The sequence below is a fragment of the Protopterus annectens genome, chromosome 1.part0, assembly GCF_019279795.1.
Source record: "Protopterus annectens isolate FY-2018-M chromosome 1.part0, PAN1.0, whole genome shotgun sequence".
NCBI classification, from domain to species: Eukaryota; Metazoa; Chordata; order Ceratodontiformes; family Protopteridae; genus Protopterus; species Protopterus annectens.
In genome coordinates, this window is record NC_056725.1 from 831063127 (window position 1) to 831085788 (window position 22662).

Genomic DNA, 22662 nt, shown 5'->3' on the forward strand with positions numbered 1-22662 from the left:
TGGGCTATTTTTTGGCCCAGTAGACTTTCCTGGTAAACAAATGCTAATAAAATAAATAATGAATAACTTGCTTTACAGAAGTTAAACATCCACTGAAATACTTTCCATGTTCTGCCATTCTCCAGGGTACGCTACTTTTCTGACCACATAAAACAGTTAATTTCCTGAGAGGAATCAAAACCAATGCAAAAGAAAAACATTGCATGCTTTGCAGATTATGTTAGCAATGTTAATCAATGGTGGTCTGTATATGTGCATCTGACTGAAGTAGACAGAGTATCTTTTCATTTGAAATGTATTGTTGGGTTGCTACTATTGGGTAGTGCTGGGAGTCACAGATTGCATGGGGTTTCTTGGGACTAAATACTGCCAAGAGAAATGATTGTTCAAAACTCTGTTTTAATTGTTCTCATTAATTCTGTATGCTTTCTTGGCAGCTTTTAAGGCATGTCTAACTTGACTGACTCTGACCACATGAACTATGGGGGTCTCTTGATATGAACAGCAGGGAAGCACATGTTCCATCCCATACAGGATGGCAGCTCAGTTTGGCAACTAACCTGTTACTAAGGAAAAAATATGATTTAATTCTAGTTGAGGGACCCTCATCTGGGAATTAATGGGCAAAGGTCTCAGAGGTGAACAGTCCTTGCTCCACTCTGCAGTAAATGGACCTACACTCCGATTTCATAGATCATTTAATAAGTTTAAAAGGACTGTATGGGTCCTGATGGTCATGTGAAACAAGAATACAACATTGGTTTTCCCTGTGACAAGAGTACAAGGATTGTAAACATTTATGATAAAGCTTGAGAAGTTGATGTGAGAATGACTCAAGGAGGTGTCAGAAAATGTATCAGTGAGTCTCCCTTGTTACTTGCACCTACTAAAGGATACTCTGAATCAGTCAAGAGATGGACTGTCATCTAAGTATTAATACAGGCATTCTTATTACAGTACTGGCAGCTTATTCATTACCACCCTTACCAACTTTGGGTGCTAAAGTCTCTCAAATGGGAAATACAGGGTCATTTGCCCTCTCTCTCCTCAAGAAAAAAAAATTTGTTTGATCAAGACAAAGTATCAACCTTCCGGATCCATCCAGCTGTACCTTCACTCTGGAAGTTAACTCTACAATTTATAGTGGAAACTAATTATTATACAGATATTTACAGGTGCCCAGCCCTCTGCCAAACCTGTCAAGACTTCTTTAGGCTGAACAGATGCAAGTGAGGCTCTAAAAAGGCTGCCTCAGATGCATCTTCAAAGGCCTGAAAAACAGGAACAAGAGTCAACCTAGGCTCCTCTGTCCTTAGGAAGGATAGACATCTTTTCTGAAACTCTGAGACCTCTTGTAGCCTGACTTTTCCACCATCAAAGTGTCACCTCAAACCATTTATCTTCAAGAGTTTAATCCAAGGATATATCATTGCTTGTATCACAGCCTACTGGTGAATCCAAAGAGTCAGGTGGAGAGGGTTACTCCTCTTCTGTGGAGGACCCAATACAGAGGTTCAAAGCTAGCAAATTCTCTACAGTCAAAATTAGTAGGTGATGGAGAATCAGTCCTAAAGACAAAAAGAAAATGGCATCACTTCCCTACAAAGGCAAAACCTGCTCTCATAACTGGCAGCTAACAGGATTCGCTGGAAGAGTAAGTGTTTCCAAGTCCTCTGATGGACTAGCAAAAATGCTCAAGTTGGACAGCATCCAACCTGGAGGCCTTGCTTACTTCAAAGGGGGCCTTCCTAGCACTTGTTGACTGGACTCCACTGTCTGATTCATCAAAAGCTAAAAAGGCATGAATACTGATGAAGGTGGCCAAGACACTGGAGGCATACAATTCAATTCCTCCCCAGCTCCGACACCCTCAAGTTCACAAGGGCCTTGTGGTCTGGTCTGTCTGTAGGTTCTTTTACCAAAACCTTTCTGCACCTTTTGCCAAAAAAATTCCTGAGCTTTTCCATCTATTGAACCCTGCACTACTTTCTGGTCCAATGCACAATAACTCCCCCATGGGGAAGCTACTGCCATCACAGCAAATGCTAACTGCTTCTTGTAATCAAGGAAGGAACTTAAATTTCAGGCCTGGCAATGCAAGCTTTTTTTTTTTTTAATTAAAGGTAGAAGTTAACACAGTACTAACTGGAAGCCGCATTGTGTTCATCTCCTGAACAAAACAGCCACTGCAGATGATAATCTTTAAATGGAACCTGTCTTCTGCAGAACACCTTGTTAATTTTCCTTCCTTCTCTTCAAGGTCCTCATAAACACTTTCAAACACACAGTTCAAGGTACATCTAAGACAGGGGCAGAATATGCACTCTCTTTTGGAAGTTCCACTCACCTCTCCCATTAAAGAGGTTTAGAACCAAATAAACACCTTTTTCTTCATCTCCTTTCACTTTTGAAGTGCAGCATTCAGTTGACTGAAGGTACCCTTATGGCAAGTTTGTGTGTTCAAGCAAGCCAAATGGTAATGTAAGCTTCTTTACTGTGTGCATTTCAGGATGCTCTTACCAGGAGGCTTACTAGCATTTCACGTCCTTGAAAATACAAGTTCACCTTCTTAATCTGGAGTTAGATGAATCATCTGATATGGTCAGGGTTTCACCGACCCATCTCAATTCCTTGGTAGCTAAGCATGATCATAGGTCTCCTCAACCATTTCTGCTGTTTCAAAGGGGGACGACAGAAAAACAAAGGATCGTATCTGCATTAACACGTAATAAAAAATTACTTCACATGTAGCTGATATGAAGAGGTGCTTAGAGTAACATTTACTTGTTGCTGTTGGGAGCTGCTAAATAAATGAAATAAACCTGAAATGGTGACTGTTATGACCGCATCGCTGTGATTAACTACACTGACCTATATGTTGAACTACACTTGTAGAAGTGCTAGCAACCTAAACGTTAATTCAGAAAGCTTCACTTGCATTTTACACTACAAGTCTTCTCAGCTGTGCATGTAAAATTTGATGCGTCAAAAATACTTGTGTCAGGGCAAATACGTTTTTTTCGTGTCCTACAGAGCAGAGGACCACCTTCTTTGCTCTTCAACTTAAGTGTGGGAAGAGTCAGATTGGAGGACAGCACCTGATGCCATATTAGCTTTATTTTCAAACTGTAGCAATTGTCAGCTACATTTGTAGCCGGCAGCTGCTATAGTTCGCGCCACATACAGAGTGTTAAAACAGTAGGAAGTGGTAGGAGTTATCGCAAAAGAGCTTACACTTGTGTTTTTAACAATAAATGTTTTGTGGTTGAGTGTAAGACTGGTGCAAATTTGTTTTCTTTTCATTGGTTTATTGTTCTGCACCTTTCTGCATCCTTGAGCCGTGTTTTCGATACACTGATGAAACAAAAGTAGACTGGGATGAACAAAGGCACAGCTGCCTAGGAAAAGTAGAATATAAAAAAACAACCAATGTGTAAAGTGCAATGCTGTCTGCCATATAATTTTATTCATTACCATCACCTTGTGTGCCAGCTCATGTAAGATGGCCTTCATCGTCCAGTGCTAAATCTGCGACACTAACTGTTAAGATAAGAAAAAGGAGCAGTCCAACACAAGGATTTCCATCTGCAGTACTCACTGACAAAGCGGTATACCTCAGAAATTGCATTTTTGTCAGCAGCAAAGTACTAACTCGGCTCAAACTGGAAAAAAATAGTGCTGATTTTCATGGAAAGCTGCTTCAAATATTGTTATATAAACACATGAGCGGGGTGGCAGGAAGTTGAAAGTAATTCTGCTTAAAAAAAAAAAGGGTTAATTATGAACTAATTTCTTTTTACATATGTGCTCTGTCCCATTACTAAAACACACCGCCAGGAGACACCTGGAATAATCAGATAAACATTTGCTCCACTAAAAAGCATGTTATTCTACAGAAAAAGGCAGAATGCATATGCGTCTGAAGAGGATTCATTCTATAAAATGGTTTTCAGATTATTCTTCCACAACAAAGGAAGTAGCAATTCATGCCTTGCCCTTGTTAGTACATTTTATTCAATAGCCCATTTGGACATATTGAAAGTGTAAGCTCGGTTTCCCAACAGACACATTAAGAAATGTAGGCCAAAAATTCTTCAAACACTTCACAGATTGCCCAGTACAAAATGATTATTGCACACATTCATGTATTAACATGTTTCACAAAATAATTAGTTTTAATTACAGCTGTAATAGAGAGGGCAAGACTTGGATGAATAAGCTGGCAAGTTGCATGCTGCTAATTTGCTATCTTCAGCATCAGTGCAGGTTTGTACCTTACGACTGCCAATAACAATCCACGCCATGTGGACATGCTTCTACATACTGATACCAAACACCAGTGCTCTGATGAAGCTGTATTAACTCATCATCTGTCTGCTACTTGGCTTTACAGCAAGTACCCTTCCCATAACGGAACATTTAATATCTGAACTCAAATACTACTTCTTGAACATTGTTTTCACATTCTGAGAGCCAGTTTTATTCTTAGCTTAGAATATTTCACTTATATGAGGCATATTAATATTTCTATATCTAGCCAAACTGGAGATAACAATCAGCCAATACAATTAGTGAATTCAACGTGACAATCCAAACATCACATCTTCACTTCGATGAGTGCAGTGTGAAGAACAAATAAGTTGTATTACTATCTGTTCACATTGTGCCAAACATAAATGGGACAAATACAACAAAAGACTTTCCCAACAACTTCCTTCCTTCCTTAACAGATCTGTGGCTTTAGTCGCTAATTTGCCTGGTACTAGGACACAAGAGGCACAGATACTTCCACTACATATGAACCCAGCTACCATAAGACAGACAGGAACCACAGCAACTAATGTGTGTTCAGTGGTATGGTAAAAGGAACTTGGATGCTCTTGCACTCTTATTCAGAACAGACTTCAGTAAAGAAAACCAAAGCACTCTGTAACAACCTCCATAATGCTGCAAACAATTGAAATACTCTGCAATCTTGCTAAGGCACAAAAGCATTCAAACACTTTCCTCAATTCTGAATGAAAGTGTTATGATTTCAACACAACCAAAATGTAGTAACAGTATAATTACTGCTCTCAAACTGGCAATCTATCAAGAAAATGAAGCAACAGCGAGATATTTAACTTACTGACTTGTATTAAACTGTTCAGTTTTACTATTTAAAGACATTTACACCTTATGTAAAACGTACTGCCCATAATACTATTTATAAGGAAGTTGGCATGGCACCCCTTAACCATCCCCCTAAAGAATTAGGCAGGAATTAAGTGTTTGAACCAGTTCTTATAAATAAAGAGCATTAGAAAAACATACAGTAAATATGTACTGCAAACAAGGACATGCTTCCTTGAGAAGTGCTTGCTACATACATATGAACTGTATTCACAAAGCACAACTGCACACAGTTCCAACATTCTTAATCACCTGAATTTCACTACAGTACTCTACTCCTAAATAAATGCGTGCACGCGCGCACACAGAAAGGGTCATCACCATACATAGGCACATACTTTCACTACACCCAAACTAGACTGCAATGCTTCTTAAACAGTTGCATCTTAGCTCAACAGAAAGGGGTTTGTGTACCCCTGTTGCAGTGACAACAGGAGAAAAATATTCTTGTATGACTAGGAGCACAACATGAAGTATCCAGATACTCACATTACACCATTATGTGAACTTAACTATAGACTGATGGATCTAACTTTGGCTCCTATCTGTGCAGGGCTGCGATGTGTGAAAAGAAATCCATGAAACATCCTGCAGCATAATATTAATTATGCTACTGTCATTTAAACCAAAGACCCATTCACCTATTTGAACAAGGTTATGACCTATTTGAACAAGGTTATGACAGAAGAAGCAAGCACTCCAATCCAAGTTTAACATAAATGTGTTAAAAAGACAAAGACGTTTTACCTTTATAGTGCAAAGGATTGTGATGCTCAAATACCTACCGAACACCTGAAGTGGACTGTGGCAAGCATGATCCAATTACTTTTCTCCTAATCAAAAAGGAGTGGAATACATAGCAGTTCAGCTATGCTCTTATCTAATGAAAAAGTCAAAGCAGTATGCTGTAATCAGAAAAGGTTTCCAGTATTCAAAAACTCAAGCATCATGGGTCTTACCTGACACGCACCAAGATATAAGCAGCTTAAATAACACCCAGCTGCTCTTCTGGCTTTCTGACTCTGAAGGATATAGTTCTTTCTTTAAACAAAACAACCCAGGTTTACCTAGCATCTTGTGTTAATGAAAGAGCTGGTGGGAGAGGACTAGAGTGAGCACCCAACCATGTCTAACAAATCAGGGTGGGGGGGTCTAAGTCTGCAGTAATGTTTTTTACTTCCAGAGGGTAAGGAACTCCATGTAAGGACCCAAGTAGAGAGGAACTGCACTTGGCTTTCCAAAGCAGTAATGCACGGCTGCTGACATATGTATGCAATAGACGGAGAAGCATGCAAAAACCTTGCTCATGTCAGCCACACAGAAGGGATTATGGCAGCATACATATTTCCTTATGGATGCCTAGATGGTGGCCATGATCGCATACATTCTCTCATGTGCAGAAAGAATGACCATTGTTCTGGCTCCAAGAATGAATAGGTATGACAGTAGCAACTCACCAGACGGTCTACAGGCAATGAGGTCAGAGACACTGAACAAGAATAACATTATACAACAAATAAAAAACATTACTCATCCATCTAAAGGGGACTGCAGGCAAGCATCTACAACACTGACCCATCGGAACAACTGTAAGGAATCCAAGACTCTAATGTGTTCTATGGGGCCTCAAATACTTTACATGCATTTTAACAGATTTATAACATGGGCCCAAATGTTCTACCACCACCCAAAAAGAAATGCAGTGCATCAGATCTAAACATTTTCAATCTGGCCCTCTCAGTTCTTCATTTATCTTCTACACTGTGCATGGAAAGGGTAATAACCAAACTGGTTCCTCCAACAGTACAGCTCACACACCATCACTAAAACTGCCCCCTTTATGTGAAATGAATACCCATTCCCAAATGTGTAGCCCCCAGTACAATACGTTCTATGACAAAAGCTACATACATGAACTTCTACTGTTTCACAGGCCAAGGCATGTCACTGTACACAGTCTTAACTAGGAAATACATTAGGCGTTATTTTTGTTTCCCCACAACTAAGGTCAAAAGCAGAGTCAGCATAACCCTGCATTCAACTGCCCAAAGACCTGCAGGTTCATGAAAATGTGCCACTGACCTGCTATTCAGCCACAAGCTATAAATCAAGGGAATGGAAAAATAGTTGTATCACTAACATAATGCAAGTGTTCTGAAGACAATTTTGTACTTAACTTATACATAAAGTAAGGCTGAAATCCCTAAAGTACAGTTTTGTACCTACCATAAATGTAGATGTCCGATAGGTATGCATCTGCAGTCATAACATATGGGTTGTCCAGCCTCAGGCAGCCCTTCGGTCGGCCGGATTCCAAAGTCTGGGTCTGGCCTCGGCTGATGTCGCACTTCACCCGACATAATAGCTTCTGGGGTATAAAGGCATCAGCCGATGCCATTTTCCTCAGTGTTTCTTGCCCCAGATGCCAGGTGCCCTCTAGGAAGGCTAAATTTGGATAAATGAAGAAAATTCCAAACAGTAGAAAGCAAAATATATATATACATATATACATACAAACAAATACACCATAATAGATTCCCCCAGCTAGCTAAAAGAGGGGTAAGCACCCTAGGAATACCACAGAGGGGAAGGAGGGTGGGTAATCCTGACTGCAAATGCATACCTATTGGACATCTACATTTATGGTAGGTACAAAACTGTACTATGTCCTTCAAGGATGCATCTGCAGTCATAACATATGGGTAGAATACCATAGCCAAACTGGGGGAGGAGGCACTAAGATAATGATGGTGTAGTTAAGATCCCTTGTAAAACTGCAGTTGCAAAACCTGCTCGGGATCTGGAGTATAAAGGAAGATTGTAATGCTTGGCAAATGTATGCACGGAGCTCCAAGTAGCAGCTTCTAAAATGTCTTTGGTAGCCACACCTCGTAGGAAAGCTGTAGTGGTGGCTGTAGCTCTTGTGGAGTGAGGCCTGATATTTTCAGGAGTTGTCTTTCCATGAAATGAGTAGCAGAATCGAATGCAATTTCCTATCCATTTTGATATTGTCTGTTTTGAAATTGCTTTTCCTTGCACTCCTGTTGCATATGCTAACAGAAGCTGGTCAGTTTTTCTGCTGGCCTTAGTTCTGCCCAGATAGTAGCGCAGTTGTCTGTGTACATCCAAGGTGTGTAGTAGTCTTTCCCCCCTGTTCTGTGGGTTAGGGAAGAATGTAGGTAAATGAATAGCTTGGTTCAGGGATACCCTGGATACCACCTTTGGCATAAAAGTAGGATTGGTTCTCAGAGACGCTCTATCCTGGTGAAAGATAAGGAAAGGCTGCACTGCCATTAATGCCTGTAACTCTGATACCCTTCTTGCTGAAGTGATTGCTAGCAGGAAGGCAGTTTTCCAAGATAAGAACTGTATGTCTGCTGTTGCTGCTGGTTCAAAAGGGGGAAGTGTTAATTTTTCTAGCACAAAATTGAGATCCCATGCTGGCAGAGGTGGTCTTCTTGGAGGTTTTACATTTTTGATTCCTCTCAGAAATTGTCTGAGGAGAAGATGAGAGAAGACAGGAGGATCCATGTTGTACTCTGCTGAACTTGCTGATGCATGAATCTTAATGGAAGAATAGGACAGGCCATTGTGGAACAGTTCTGCTAAGTATTCTAGGATGTGTGCTAGGTTTGCCAGTGTGACATTTGTTCCCTTTGCTGCACTCCAAATGAGGAATCTCTTCCATTTGGCTGAATATGTTTTCCTTGTGGAGGGTCTGCGAGCCTCCAGGATAATGTCCTTAACCCTCTGAGATAAAACAGGTTGGGTTTGTTTTATGCAATTTTCCAAGCAGTTAGTTGCAGGGTTTTTAAGTTTGGATGCAGGGTCTTGTAGTTGTTCTGCGTTAGAAGTAAAGGACATAGAGGTAGAGGCCATGAATTCGTCCGAGACATGCTTCTCAGTAGCGGGTACCAATGCTGCCTTGGCCAGTCTGGAGCTATCAGAATTACCTTTGGCTGTTCCTCTCTGATCTTTAGTAGAACTTTGTACATCAATGGGAGCGGTGGGAAGGCATATACTGTCAGGGCCTTCCAGCTGAAAGACAGAGTCTCCACCCTCCAGGCTTGTGGGTGGTACACTCTTGAGCAGAATTTCTTCGGTTGATGGTTGAGTGGGGAGGCGAACAGGTCTATCTCTGGCATTCCCCATTTCTTTGTTATGGTTTTGAAGATATCTGGATGCAGCATCCATTCGTGAGCATCCGTGGTAGTTCTGCTTAAGCTGTCTGCTAGTGAATTCTCTTTCCCTGGTACGAATCTGGCCTGTGGTTGGATGTTGAGATTCAGGCATAAATTCCACAGTTCCATTGCCAACCGGCACAGAGGGTATGAATGTGTGCCTCCCTGTTTGTTGATGTACCACATGACTGTGGTATTGTCCGTCCTTATCAACAGGTGTCCTTGCTGGAGGAATGATTTGAATGCCTCAATTGCATGCTTCACTGCCAGCATCTCCTTTAGATTTATGTGTAGATTCAGCTGGTCTTGGGACCATAGGCCTTGGATGCACTTGTCTTTCATGTGTGCCCCCCAGCCTAGGTCTGAGGCGTCCGTGGTGATGATCTGCCTTGGTTGTGGTTTGTGGAAAGGCAATCCCCTGTTGAGCTGGCAGGCCTGAGCCCACCATAGGAATTCTTTTTTCAGGCATGGAATGATTGGTATCCGGGCTTCTAGACTGTGTCTGTGTTGAGACCATACATTCCTTAGGTACCATTGCAATTTTCTCATATGCAGCCTGGCATGTGGGATCAAGATTATGCAGGATGCCATGTAACCCAGGGCCTGCAGGACTTTCCTTGCAGTAAGCTGAGATTGTCTTGTTAATAAGTAGACTGGTAGTTGCTTTTGTTTTTCTTCTGTGAGAAAAGCCATCTGAGTTATTGTGTCCAATTCTGCACCCAAAAAGGTTATCCTTTGAGACGGCACTAGTCTTGACTTTTGTATGTTGACTGTGTATCCCAAGGCTTGCAGCAGTTGTATGACATAGGCCAAATCCTTTTATTATTTTTGTCTTGTTGTCCGCTTGTATTAGGAAGTCGTCCAGGTATGGGTAAATCTGAATTCCCTGAAGCCTGCAATGTGCAATTACTGATGCCAGGCATTTCGTGAATACTCTGGGCGCAGTAGATAAGCCAAAGGGCAATGCTGAGAATTGATAATGCTCTGATCCTGCAAGAAATCTGAGGTGTCTTCTGCAATCTGGTCATATAGGGACGTGCAGGTATGCCTCCTTGAGATCTAGAGTCACTAGCCAAGACTCCTTGCCCAACAAGGGAAGAAGTTGCTGTAGGGTCAGCATCTTGAATTTTGGGACAATGAGATATGTGTTCAGAGCGGACAAGTCGAGAATAGGCCTCCATTGATTTTCTTTTCTTGGTACAAGGAATAGTCTGGAGTAAAATCCTTGGCCTTGTTCCATTGATGGTACCTTTTTTATTGCTCTCATCTTTAGTAAGCTGGTTATTTGTTTTAGAGCCTCTGATGTCTGGCTTGGTGGAAGGTTTGGCATTCCTCTCTTTTTTGGTAGAGTGTGGAAGTGAAACCTGTAGCCTTTGTCAATTGTTTGCAAAGTCCATTTGTCTCCTGTAATGCAATGCCAGTTTTTTGAGAATAAAGCTAGCTTTCCGCCCAAGGGTGCTTCCATTTGTTCCCTGGTAGGCGGAATCAGAGTCAAGTCATTGTGTCTGTCCTGTGGAAGTAGTTGCAGTCGTAGCTGTGGTGGCACTTCTTTGGTTGGCAGGTTGCCATTGATGACCCCTGTAGGCACCCCTTGATTGACCTCTGCCTCTTGGGCACCTATTTCTGCCTCTCTGAGCTCTGGAGGTGTCTGGAAAGGACCAATTTTTTGAAGGCCAATTTCTGCTGAACCTTGGAGGTTGGACCTGCAAAAAATCCTTGACTGTTTGGACAGATTTTGCTTTTTCTTCCACTTTCTTTAGAACCTCCTGTGCAGGGGAGCCAAATAAACTTTGTTTCTCCATAGGTGCATCCAGGAGTTTAGACTTAACATGGTCTGGCAAGGACTGTTCTTTTAGCCAGGCATGTCTTCGAATCACTGCTCCAGTCAAAGCTGATCTAAATGAAGCCTCCAGTGCATCATAGCCACATTTTAAGAAATGATTACTGACCTGCTGAGAGTTGTGCACCAAATCCTGAAGGGACTTATGGTCTAAAGGTTCAGGAGAGGACAGTTTTTTATTCAGCTGATCTAACAGAAATTCCTGGTACTGTATCATGTGAAATTGACAGTTTAAAGCCCTGGCAGAAAGAGTAGCAGAAGTATAAACCTTTTTACCCCATCTCTCTAATGCTCTAGATTCTCTTTCAGAGGGTAGGGGGTTTTTGGCAGAGGCAGCTGCAACACCTTTAGGGCCCTGAGATATGGTTTCTGGGTCTGCAGCATGGGCCTTATACAAGTGGAAGCGAGAATCCGGGACCCTGTAGTATCTGTCTGGTTTGGCAGGGGCCGGGGGAAGAGAATCAGGGGCAGTACTGGCATCATTGTATGCATCAACAACTGATAGTACAGGTGGTATGGCTAAAGGCCTATGCTGTGGTAAGTGTAAAAAAAGTCCTAAGCCTTTTCCTAGAATCAGAAAAATCCTGACCCTGCCATTGGAAGTGTTCCCTCATTGAGTGTAGAGTTTCCCCAAATGAAAATTCTTCTGGAGGGGAGGCAGAAGGAATGGAGTCTTCTGCATCAGAATCCTCATAAGGTGAATAAGGTCCTTCATGATGGTCAGATCATTCTGAGCCATCCGAGGAATAGTCAGCGGAGAGAGGTTCAGGGGGTTCAGTCCTAGGCCTCTTTTCAGGAGGGGGTTGTGAGGCCCTGTCTGGGTGAGGTTGGGATCCCCTGATCAGAGAAATAAGGTCCTCAGCAAGGCTGAGAATCTGAGAACTTGAGGTAGGTCTGTGAGAGGGAGCCTTTGTAGTCAAGGCCTTGGAAAGTTTAGCTGCTTTAGCCCTGGAAAAGGCCTTGATAGACATAGAAGCAGGGGGTCTAGCTGCCCCACGTGCAGGAGTAGAGATGTCCAACGGAATGGTGTCGGACAAATCTTGTGTGCCTGCTTCTTCAGAAGGGATTTCTGTAGCCGACTCAGTCGGGGCCTGTGTGGCCTCGGTTGTCGGAGGCATGCTTTCGGCCGAAGGGAGAACCGAGGTCTCGGTTTCAGCCGAAACAGAGACACTCGCGGTAGGCCTAACCGTGGTTTCAGCCGAAACCGCGGTCCGCGAGTGCCGGTCCTTTTCCTTGCGTTTTTTAGCTAAATGTGTAGTCGGAGTTTCCGACGGCATTTTATATGCAAAAGCGGAGCCAAAAAACTCTTCAGCAAACTCCAACCGACGTCTAAGCGTCCGTCGGTTGAAGGAACCACAAGCTAAACAAGCTGATACGTCGTGGTCTGGGCCTAAGCAAGGAAGGCAGTAAGAGTGGAAATCCTTATGAGGTATTTGTTTCCCACAAGTTAAACAATTATTTACTTTGTCTGACATCGCCTGAGGCAAGAGAGAGTCCCCAACGGGGTACTTAGCTTTTTTTAGAAGTCTTCGGTAGCTGAAATCTCTGGATCTGACCGACCGGCACTTGCGAACAGCTTCTGCTTCGGGCACCGCGCGGCAAGAAAGACGGAGGAAAATGGCATCGGCTGATGCCTTTATACCCCAGGAGCTATGACGTCGGGTGAAGTGCGACATCAGCCGAGGCCAGACCCAGACTTTGGAATCTGGCCGACCGAAGGGCTGCCTGAGGCAGGACAACCCATATGTTATGACTGCAGATGCATCCTTGAAGGACATCAGCATATGCATTATGATGAGCAGTTGATGGTAGTCTTTCTCACCTTAACTTACTTATCAAAATGGTAATTACTGAAAACAAACCAGGTGAAAATGCAAGCCCCAAGGAGTGCCACACATTACTGATTCAACTACACCTCATGTCTTTCCCATCTTAATATTGCATTTTATGACTTTTCAATCTTGTTCGCTGATCTCGACCTATATGCACCTATCCCTTACTTTATGAGGAGCATAAATAACTGACAGCTTTAGTTTTTAACACAGGGCACTGTAGAGGAAACAGGTGAGACCACTGGTACGATTGCACACCCATATGTTACACTACAGCTGTGTGTGCGTGTGTCATATATATATATATATATATATATATATATATATATATATATATATATATAGATATATATAGATATATATACATACACATACACACACACACACACATATATATATATATATATATATATATATATATACATACATACATACACACAAAGTGCGATTTTTAAAAATTCTGCAGCTACGGTTTGCACCCCATCTTTTGTGATATCTGTATAAACACACAGGATTAATAAGCAAACCAGATTACAGTACTTTTAAACTTTTTAGAGAATAAACTGTTCTTTAACTGGGTAGACACTCGGTCTTCACCTCAGAGCCTCACAAAATATAATAAAATCGAACAGACCACAGCTGAAGAGTATACAGTTGAAACCAACGTTGTTTAATACACAAAGTAAGTGTTTCAACTATATACTCTTCAGCTGTGGTCTGTTCGATTTTTTTATTATACCTTTAAAATTTTAATTACAACTAGCATCCTAATAAGATGAGGCAATGTTCTTTTTTTTTCAAATGTTTTCAGAAGACACAAAGCAAAGTCTTAATTTTTATCATACATTTGTTGGAATCTACAACAAAAATACAATCTCAAATGAAAGAAAGCATATTCTACATCATTATGTTCTAATACTGGCTATTCAATACAAGGCCCCCTCAAAAAAAACAAATACAGGGATTACGCAGCACAGGGAAAACATAAGCCAATTTTTTGACTTACCAGACAAGACAGACAGTTGTGTGCACTTACCATAAATGTAGATGTTCAACTGTATTCACTGTTGCAGTTATCACATTTGGGTTATCTGCCTGCAGGAAGCCCTCAGCCGGCATGAATACCAGTGTCTTCCGATTTCTGCATCAGATGGTGTTGCTTCGTCCCTGATGTCAGGCTGTTAGGGGTATAAAACATGCAGCCGATGCCATTACATCAGTCTTTCTTGCCGAGCGGTGCCCAAAGCAGAAGCAGTTCGCAAGTGTCGGTCGGCAGACTCCCGAAATTTTCGTTTTCGAGTTTCAGACCCGAAATCTTCAAAAAAGCTAAGTACCCCAATTGGGGATCATTTTTCGTGTCAGTAAAAGTTGACAACTGCCTTACCTGTGGGAAAGCAAATACCTCAGAGATTTTCATTCTTACTGCATTCCCTGTTTAGGCCCAGACCATGACGTCCCTCATCGGTTTTGTGCCTTGTTCAATGCCCGAACTATTCATCGTCTGGCTATTTTTGCAGCTAATTACTTTTGCACTCATTCTGTGTACTCCAAAATGGCTTTGTCTAGCCATCAGACTACCAATCTTCCAAAAAAGCTTAAGGATAAAGACAGACAGACTGCATAGGTCCAAAACTGCCGACGTGATGACTGCAACAGTGAAACACAAAGAACATCTGATAAAGGCTTGATGTCTGCAGTCGGGTACCATTCAGATATTATGCCAATGCAAAAAAAGTTTTGGTAATCATTTGAAATGTTGGGACCCACTAGTCTAAGACTGCCATTTCTGAGTATATTCCCTCTGCTCAGGGGAACGTCAATCTTGGAGTTGGATTATACACGTTGGGGAGAGGGAATGCATGGGGGGTGCTTAATATTGAGAGATTTGCTCTTTTACTAGATTTTCAATCTTTTTTTTTTGCAGTCTGTCAGCACTTCATATGGAGTCTTGACATTTGAATAAGGAGCCAAACTTTCCTAAAGTAACAGACAAAGTGAAATTATAAAAAGTGACAGAATTTCTCCGCCTAAAGGCAGAAACCTCTAAAACTAGTACTGGTTAGTGACACATTGCTCTGACCATCTGAAGAAACTCATACTGGGTACTTTGGAAACTATTTGAAATCTCTCATGTTACTTGAAGTTAAGGGTAAGACTCTGCCCAGGAAATGTATTTTCCTGAAACTTCATCTGCTCGAAACAGCTGAGGCATTTACCATCTGCTACGTCCAGTGGAACTCACCAAACATAAGTTTGTGGCATGCCCATTCTGAACGGCAGGTGCAGACGGGTACAGAAAGGGATTTTAGATGCCCTTCCACTCAACACAACATTCACTGATGTTTGCAGAGTGCGCCGATTATTGTCAGTAATCTTCAAAGTATGTACCTTTGAAAGCTGTTATGATTGGATCTCTCAATAAACCACACAAGTGGTCACAACAGAATAGCATCAGCACCCTGACAGCTTTAACAGTTGTAGGACACTTCACAGTTGTAACAAAAAGCGTCAATGTGAAGTATCCAACATTTTTCAAAGCTCTTCATTAAGCAGAGGGATGCTTCACGTCTGCCTGCATACTTTCTGTGTGGCAGCTCTAAGTGTGTTACACTTCACATTCTTACACCTTCTCTCTCTCTGCAAGTTGTAGCTCATTACAGCAAAGCTAAAGTTCCATGTACAGCAAATTCTGATTAGGTAGGTCTTCAATCATAACCATTTGTTAAAGTGTTCTCAAAAAGGATTTAAGAAATTCACCCCTTCAGCTTTGCACTCCAAATGAATTTCCTAAACACATTAACTAACGCTTTATGACAGGCAAACCAATCATAACCTTCTGTGTTATGGTTACCCATGCATATGGGTATTCTGCAGTAATTTCAAAGCACATCATAACTTATACTTTCTTCTTTCTGCAGTCTACCATACTCAACCTACATAAGAAACAACTTGCATTCCATGATAACCTACCCTCACTTGTTATAAAGGGCTGTTATGCTGATAGGCAATGGTTGTCAGATACCTTACCATACCCCAGTAAATGGATGCTAACAGTTTGAGTTCATTCCTAATAATTTTCAAAGAATTACATGTCATGACCATAAATGCAGACAAAAGAAGTGACAACATTCTGAATAGATGTTCAGAAAACAGCAGGAAACAGATTACTGCAGGGCTTAAATGCAATAATGTATAAACACACAACCTAGTAACATACAAAAAGGATTATAGGTTTACAGTTATACTGCAAAAAATAATTTCAGGACTTTTCAAACTGGGTTTCATAGTCAGAAGACCAGATACCTGCAAACAAGAAGCAAGATGAACCACACGATTCTGGAATTGACCAGAAATTACTTTTAAAATTTCTGACAGATTATTTAAAGTACTAGCCCAGATTCATTTTCAAAGTTTATCACTTTTTAATCTATAAATGAGTGACAAAGGTTAAACAGCTGTTTAACTGCAATAAGACCAAAAATATACAGCTAAACTAGTTCATCCATATGGTAGTACCTGGAGAACTGTTCACCATATTGGAAGCCATGTTGTACGATGACAGCTGCTGATTCATCATGGCCGAGCTGTTACTCATGGACTGACCATAAGGAGAACTGGCACCCATCATCCCACTTTGGTTTACGCTGGGGAAGTTGTTCTGCCTGTGGGAGGTAAAAAAAAAAATAACAGAAATTCAGATTATGACATTATTCAGCCGGGCCTATAAGTGCCACTTCCTTAATATTCTCCAGCTTCACTGTTCATAGGTAGTAGGGTTGCCACCTTTCATTTTAGTTGCTTATTCTGTTTCTTATAACATTTAGGTGTTTCAGATACAGAATAACTTAATAGGTAGGTAACTAAGCTATTGGCACTAGGGCCTATATAAACCTAGCCAAATGGCACCCTGGCTTTTGTCACCCAAGAAAATTATAATGCTCAGTACACTGCAAAAGCTCAGCATCTACACTGAAAACTGTCTACACTGCTCAAGATGCAAATTCAGGAAATGCCCTAAACAACTGAGTGTCTTCTTATGGATTTACCAATATACATCAATTGCCCTTCACTGGAGTCAAGTGATTTAAATGCTTCCTTAGGTCTCAAGTTAACTGCTCTACACATCATAAATCTGGCACTGTAAACGGCTCTGAGAAGACATGATAAATTCACAGCTGACAAATATTTTCTGATGCGCACAGTCTGACAAAAATAGCACAGGAAAGCATGCCCAATACACACATGGATTTAGTTGCTACATTTCACTGCTACTTCATATTCATCATAAAAAATTAGCACCACAAACATTTTCTTGTACTACTTATTATTATACATAAGAAAATAACATACCATTCACCTTTACAATTAATCAGGATGAAGACTTCTCATTCATGGGCCAAAAATACTGTCGCTAAAACTATGTATATATTTTAGTAATTTCAAGCATACACAAAGTGTATAATCTCCAAAATAAAGTTCAGTGTGATGCAATGCAGACTTGAAAAGCAGAAGGCTGCATAATGAAATTGCATGAACACATCCAGCAACATGTACCAGCACAATGTGGGCTACTTCAGCATGCTTTTTTCCCACACTTCTAGCTTCCACTTGACCATTCATGCTGGAGGGCTTAAACTAGAGTTCTTCTAAAACTGCACAAACTACTGAATTACCAGAAGGAAGAGAGAAAAAAACATTAATCTCAAACCAGTAGCATGTCTGCATAAATCGGCTCGTCTTTACTGATGTCAAGTGCTTGTAAAACCTAACTTAAGCAATACCTGCAAGCCTACTTTGCTCTGACACAAAGATATCACACATACCATTTTTAAATTCAATATGACATTGTTTGGTTAATTCCACTGCACAACTTGTACACTTATCTGCCATCTGGTAATACTGACCACAGAAACATGGACCGTCAACATCCATCTAGGCTCTTAACTTCCACTGCAAAATGTACAAGGACACAATTTTATCTATCTATATATATATATATATATATATATATATATATATATATATATATATATAAAAAGGTTTGCTGCACTGCCTTATTTCAGTTCGATTTTTTTTTTCTGATCAGATGTGGCATATTATAAAAGCATGCTTCTTTTCAGAAACTACAAACATTCAGATACATGCTGATCAATCAAAGCACTTCTACTGAGTGCTGACTGATCAACAGAAAAGGAGTGAAATAAGTTTTGCAGAACCTCAGGGGTACTTTATTTTGTGCAGGGGCAAGCCCCATTAAGGAGGGCACCACAAACCCCCAAAATTAGGTCACACGGCAGTGGAGAAAAAAAGAATAAACTTATTTAGCTCCTTTTCACTCACTCAGAGAACTCTATGATAGTGCTGTCGATCGAAGGACAAAAACCCAAATATTCATTTCAACAGCAACAATCCTCAGCATGAATGTCAAGCAAGTAAACAAGACACTGGAGTGTGGGCTGTGCAGGGAAGTTAACTACTTACAATTAATCTTAACTTAGTGATGCAATTCTAAACATTGTGTCAGTCCAGTAATTACTTACAAAGTGATAGCACTTGTGTGCGTGTGTGTGCATGGGGGGGGGGGAGGTCATGGCGGTTTTACACTCCATTATAAAATGCTATGATCTACACTTGCCATTTCCTCAGCAGGTGCAGAATGTTCCCAAATACAGGCCAACTCACATTTCTGCATGATCCCGTCTTCCTCCAACCTACTTGGGAGTTGCATCAATTCAGTTCTCCAGATATTTCTAATGGTATCGCAGCATCCTCCTCCCTGGTCAGGAACTGGCCAGCCAAAGCAGCTCCCTTCTGCCTGTCCCTTTGGCACTCATGCCACTACATTACAGGGTGACAAGCATGGACACAAACTTTCTGCAGGTGCAAGCAATTAATCTTAAGAGTTCTGAGCATTTTTTGCTATTGGAAATGTAAAATTTAAAGGTACAATCGCAAGCAGTTCAGTGAAAAATAAAGTTTGAAATTACGGGAAGTGAAAATGAAATAGCAGCCTTCCTTGCAGCAGTTTACAACTGAGTTTTACTTAAACATAGCTAGTGCTGTTTTTCGTAGAGCTTAAAGTTAATGTTTCTGAAAACATACAAGCTGTTTTTTCACATTTGGGAGGGAAATAAAGATAATAAAGTATCAGACCATCATTCAGTGTAAGCAAAAACACATGCTATAACAAGCCCTTTAGCACAGGTAATCTTAATTTTAGATTAGGTAATGCTTGCGGATGCAGCTGTTGATTTGGAGTAATGGCTCCTATCTGGAGGATTAAACCTAATTTTTTTGAAGCTATACATAGTTTTGTGTCTTTGTTCTAGATTAACAGGGGATGGAGGGTGTTCTGAAAATATAGGTTTTTTTTTTTTTTTTGAGTGTTTTCATTAAAGCAAAGAGTATTTAAAAAAAATGTGAGGTGACAAGGTTCAAAATGGAAATGGAAGAAACTATATAAAAGACCAACCTGACAAACATTAGTGTGCGCATGTAAGACAAAAGTTGGAAATACATTAAAAAGAAAAGAAACTATCACGTACATTAGGTGGAAACAGATTTTTAGCATAATGGCTACTCTATTCTTTTTATCTTGGAATGTAAATGGCTTTATAGGTATAGACAAAAATAAAACAGTACAGAATTACATTAAGAAATGAAAAGTGCAATCAACAATGCTGCAGGAAATGTATTTGGAAAGAAGAGAGCATGATAATTTGACAAAGGATTTCAGCATGGACATTCAGCAGAATATCAGGGACAATGGAAAACGGGAGTAATTTGCTAGAGGGACTTCAACAGCAACAGAAGAGGGGGAAAATAATTATTGCAGATCTGTGGTAGTAAGGGGCTACTGGCAAGGAAGGAGGATTAAGCTGACACGCATTTATATTCCATCAAAAACGGTTATGAAGCTTAATAAAAAATTTTTGAGAGAAATCATCGGCTTTCAGCAAAGCATATTACTTATTGGTAGAGACTGGAACTCGATTTGCAGTAGTGAGGATTTATCTGGGGGACCTATAAGGGAATATATATAACAAAGAGGGTAGATATTTGAAGAAATTTATGAAAATATTTGGTACAAAGGAATGAATTCAGTAGCAGGAACTTAGACAATTTACATTTTCCCAAGGTACAATAACTAGACTAGACTGGATAGAAACTGTATTTCACAGAAACATATGCCTTTAATTGAAAGCTTCAACACCCATGTAATAACTACTTTGGATCACGCAGCGATAAAAATGAAGATAAAATGCATGGTACCAAGAGCAAAGTGCTTTCCCACCTTCCTGTTAGAAAAACCACTGGAACTTAAGGAATGGGTGGTGAAAATTATTTGAGAGTTATTAGACAAGATAGAAACTTCTTCATAGCGAGAGCTAGTAAGAGGGATAAAGCGAAAATTGAGTTTATAAACAGGGTAAAACAGAGAACGACAGTTAAAAAGTAATTTTTATTTAGACGGGCTGGCAAAGGTTAAAGTACTGTACAATAAGGGAATTTCACAAAACAAAGAGAAACGTAACTGCAGAGTGGTAAAGAGAAAATAAAAGCATTTGGATAGCATGAATCAGTTAAAGACTGCTGTTAGGTAACTATTTTCTTAACTCCAGAGCACAAACTTTCTTAGCATGATGACTTGGACAATAGAAAACAGAAAGGGTTCTTGCCAAACTTAGGGAGCCTATTAAAAAAAAAAAATATATATATATATATATATAATAAATAGTATATATATATATATATATATATATATATATATATATATATATATAAATATATATAAATATATATAAATATATATAAATATATACACACACATATATATGGGTTCCATTTTCTTGATCAAAGTTTCAGAACTTTGAATTTCATATGGCCGAAACCATACGATCGAAGTTTTAAAACTCCGAACATTTAAACGGAGATCTCCATTCAACACAGAACAGGAATATTCCCTTTCCTTGCTGCAGTGCAATTCAGGAGTTGCTATATATTAGTAACGGGGGGGGGGGGGTGCAGGAGGGCTTGGCCCCCTGCAGGAATGTGTTTTTTTTTTTTTTTTTTTTTTTTTAAATGTTCAAAGTTACAAAAAGTACAGTTTTGTACCTACCATAAATGTAGATGTTCGAGGATTCCCTTGCTGCAGTCCTGACAATTGGGTATAGTCCGCGTCCCAGTCGGCCCGAATACCAGAGTATAAGGCTGACGTCGGTCATGGCGCCTTAGACTGACGTCAGTACGTCAGGGTACTAATGCGCATGACCGACGTCATTTCCTCAGTCTTTTCTTGCCCCAGATGTCAGAAGACCCAAAAAGACAAGTCCCAAAAACAACCTGCACCAAAAAACATGTACAATATATACAGTAATATATACAAAAAAATATAAGCATGTAAACTCACCTACACAACCACCCTGAAACACAGAGGGGAAGGAGGGAGATAGAATTGGACTGCAGCAAGGGAATCCTCGAACATCTACATTTATGGTAGGTACAAAACTGTACTATGTTCTTCGTCTTCCCTTGCTGCAGTCCTGACAATTGGGTAGAATCCCAAAGCAGAGGTAAGGGAGGCTGGCAAATTATAAAGTAGCAGGAGCTGACAACATGCCTTGTAAAACAGCCGTGGCAAAACCAGCTCTAGTCTTAGAGTATATAGGTAGGTGATAATGCCTAGAGAAAGTATGCACTGAACTCCAAGTAGCTGCCTCCAGAATATCCTTAGTTGCCACCCCCCTTAGAAATGCTGTTGAAGTGGCAGTAGCCCTAGTGGAATGAGGCCTAATCCCAGCTGGAACCTCTTTGCCATGATGGGAATAACAAAATGCAATGCAAAAGCCAATCCACCTAGAAATAGTTTGTTTTGACACAGGCTTGCCCTGTGAACTTAAAGCAAAAGAAACAAGTAACTGCTGAGACTGCCTAAAATCTTTAGTCCTGCTCAAATAATAACGCAATTGCCTGTGTACATCTAAAGTGTGCAAAATCTTTTCCCCTTTATTTTGAGGATCTGCAAAAGTAGGCAAATGAATAGTTTGGTTTAAAGCCACACTAGAAACTACCTTAGGCATAAAGGAAGGATTAGTGCGTAATGATACCCTGTCCTTATGGAAAATCAAAGGGCTCTACTGCCATAAGGGCCTGCAACTCAGACACCCTTCTTGCAGAAGTAATAGCCAACAGAAAAGCAGTCTTCCATGACAAATATTTCAATTCAGCAGTAGCTGCAGGCTCAAAAGGTTGTAGAGTAAGTTTTTCCAACACAAAATTGAGATCCCAAGCAGGAGTAGGAGCTCTCATTGGGGGTCTTATATTCTTTGCACCTCTAAGAAACTGCTTGAACAAAGGATGCGAAAACAAAGGTGGGTCACAATCATAGTGAGCTGAAATTGCTGCAGCATGAATCTTTATGGAAGAGAAAGACAAACCTTTGTCCAATAATTCAGTAAGATATTGAAGAGCCACACTCAAATTAGGCTCTGAAATCTCCAAATTCTTTGCTGTACTCCAAAATAAAAATCTCTTCCATTTTCTCGTACACTCTCCTAGTACTAGGCCGTCTAGCTTCCATAATCACATTTAAAACTTGTTGAGGAAGCTGAGACCTACTGCTTCAACACAGAATATG

At 40.5% G+C, this 22662-nt stretch overlaps 1 protein-coding gene across 7 annotated transcripts in view; it reads right to left on the reverse strand.

The window, feature by feature from the left end:
- Positions 1-22662, reverse strand: part of ARID1B (AT-rich interaction domain 1B) — a 1953609-nt gene that overhangs the window by 185445 nt on the left and 1745502 nt on the right. For all 7 annotated transcript variants that reach the window (XM_044063533.1, XM_044063501.1, XM_044063506.1 and 4 more), the window contains one exon: positions 16542-16687. In XM_044063533.1, coding sequence (XP_043919468.1) covers positions 16542-16687 — 146 coding nt within the window. The remainder of the gene's footprint in view (positions 1-16541; positions 16688-22662) is intronic.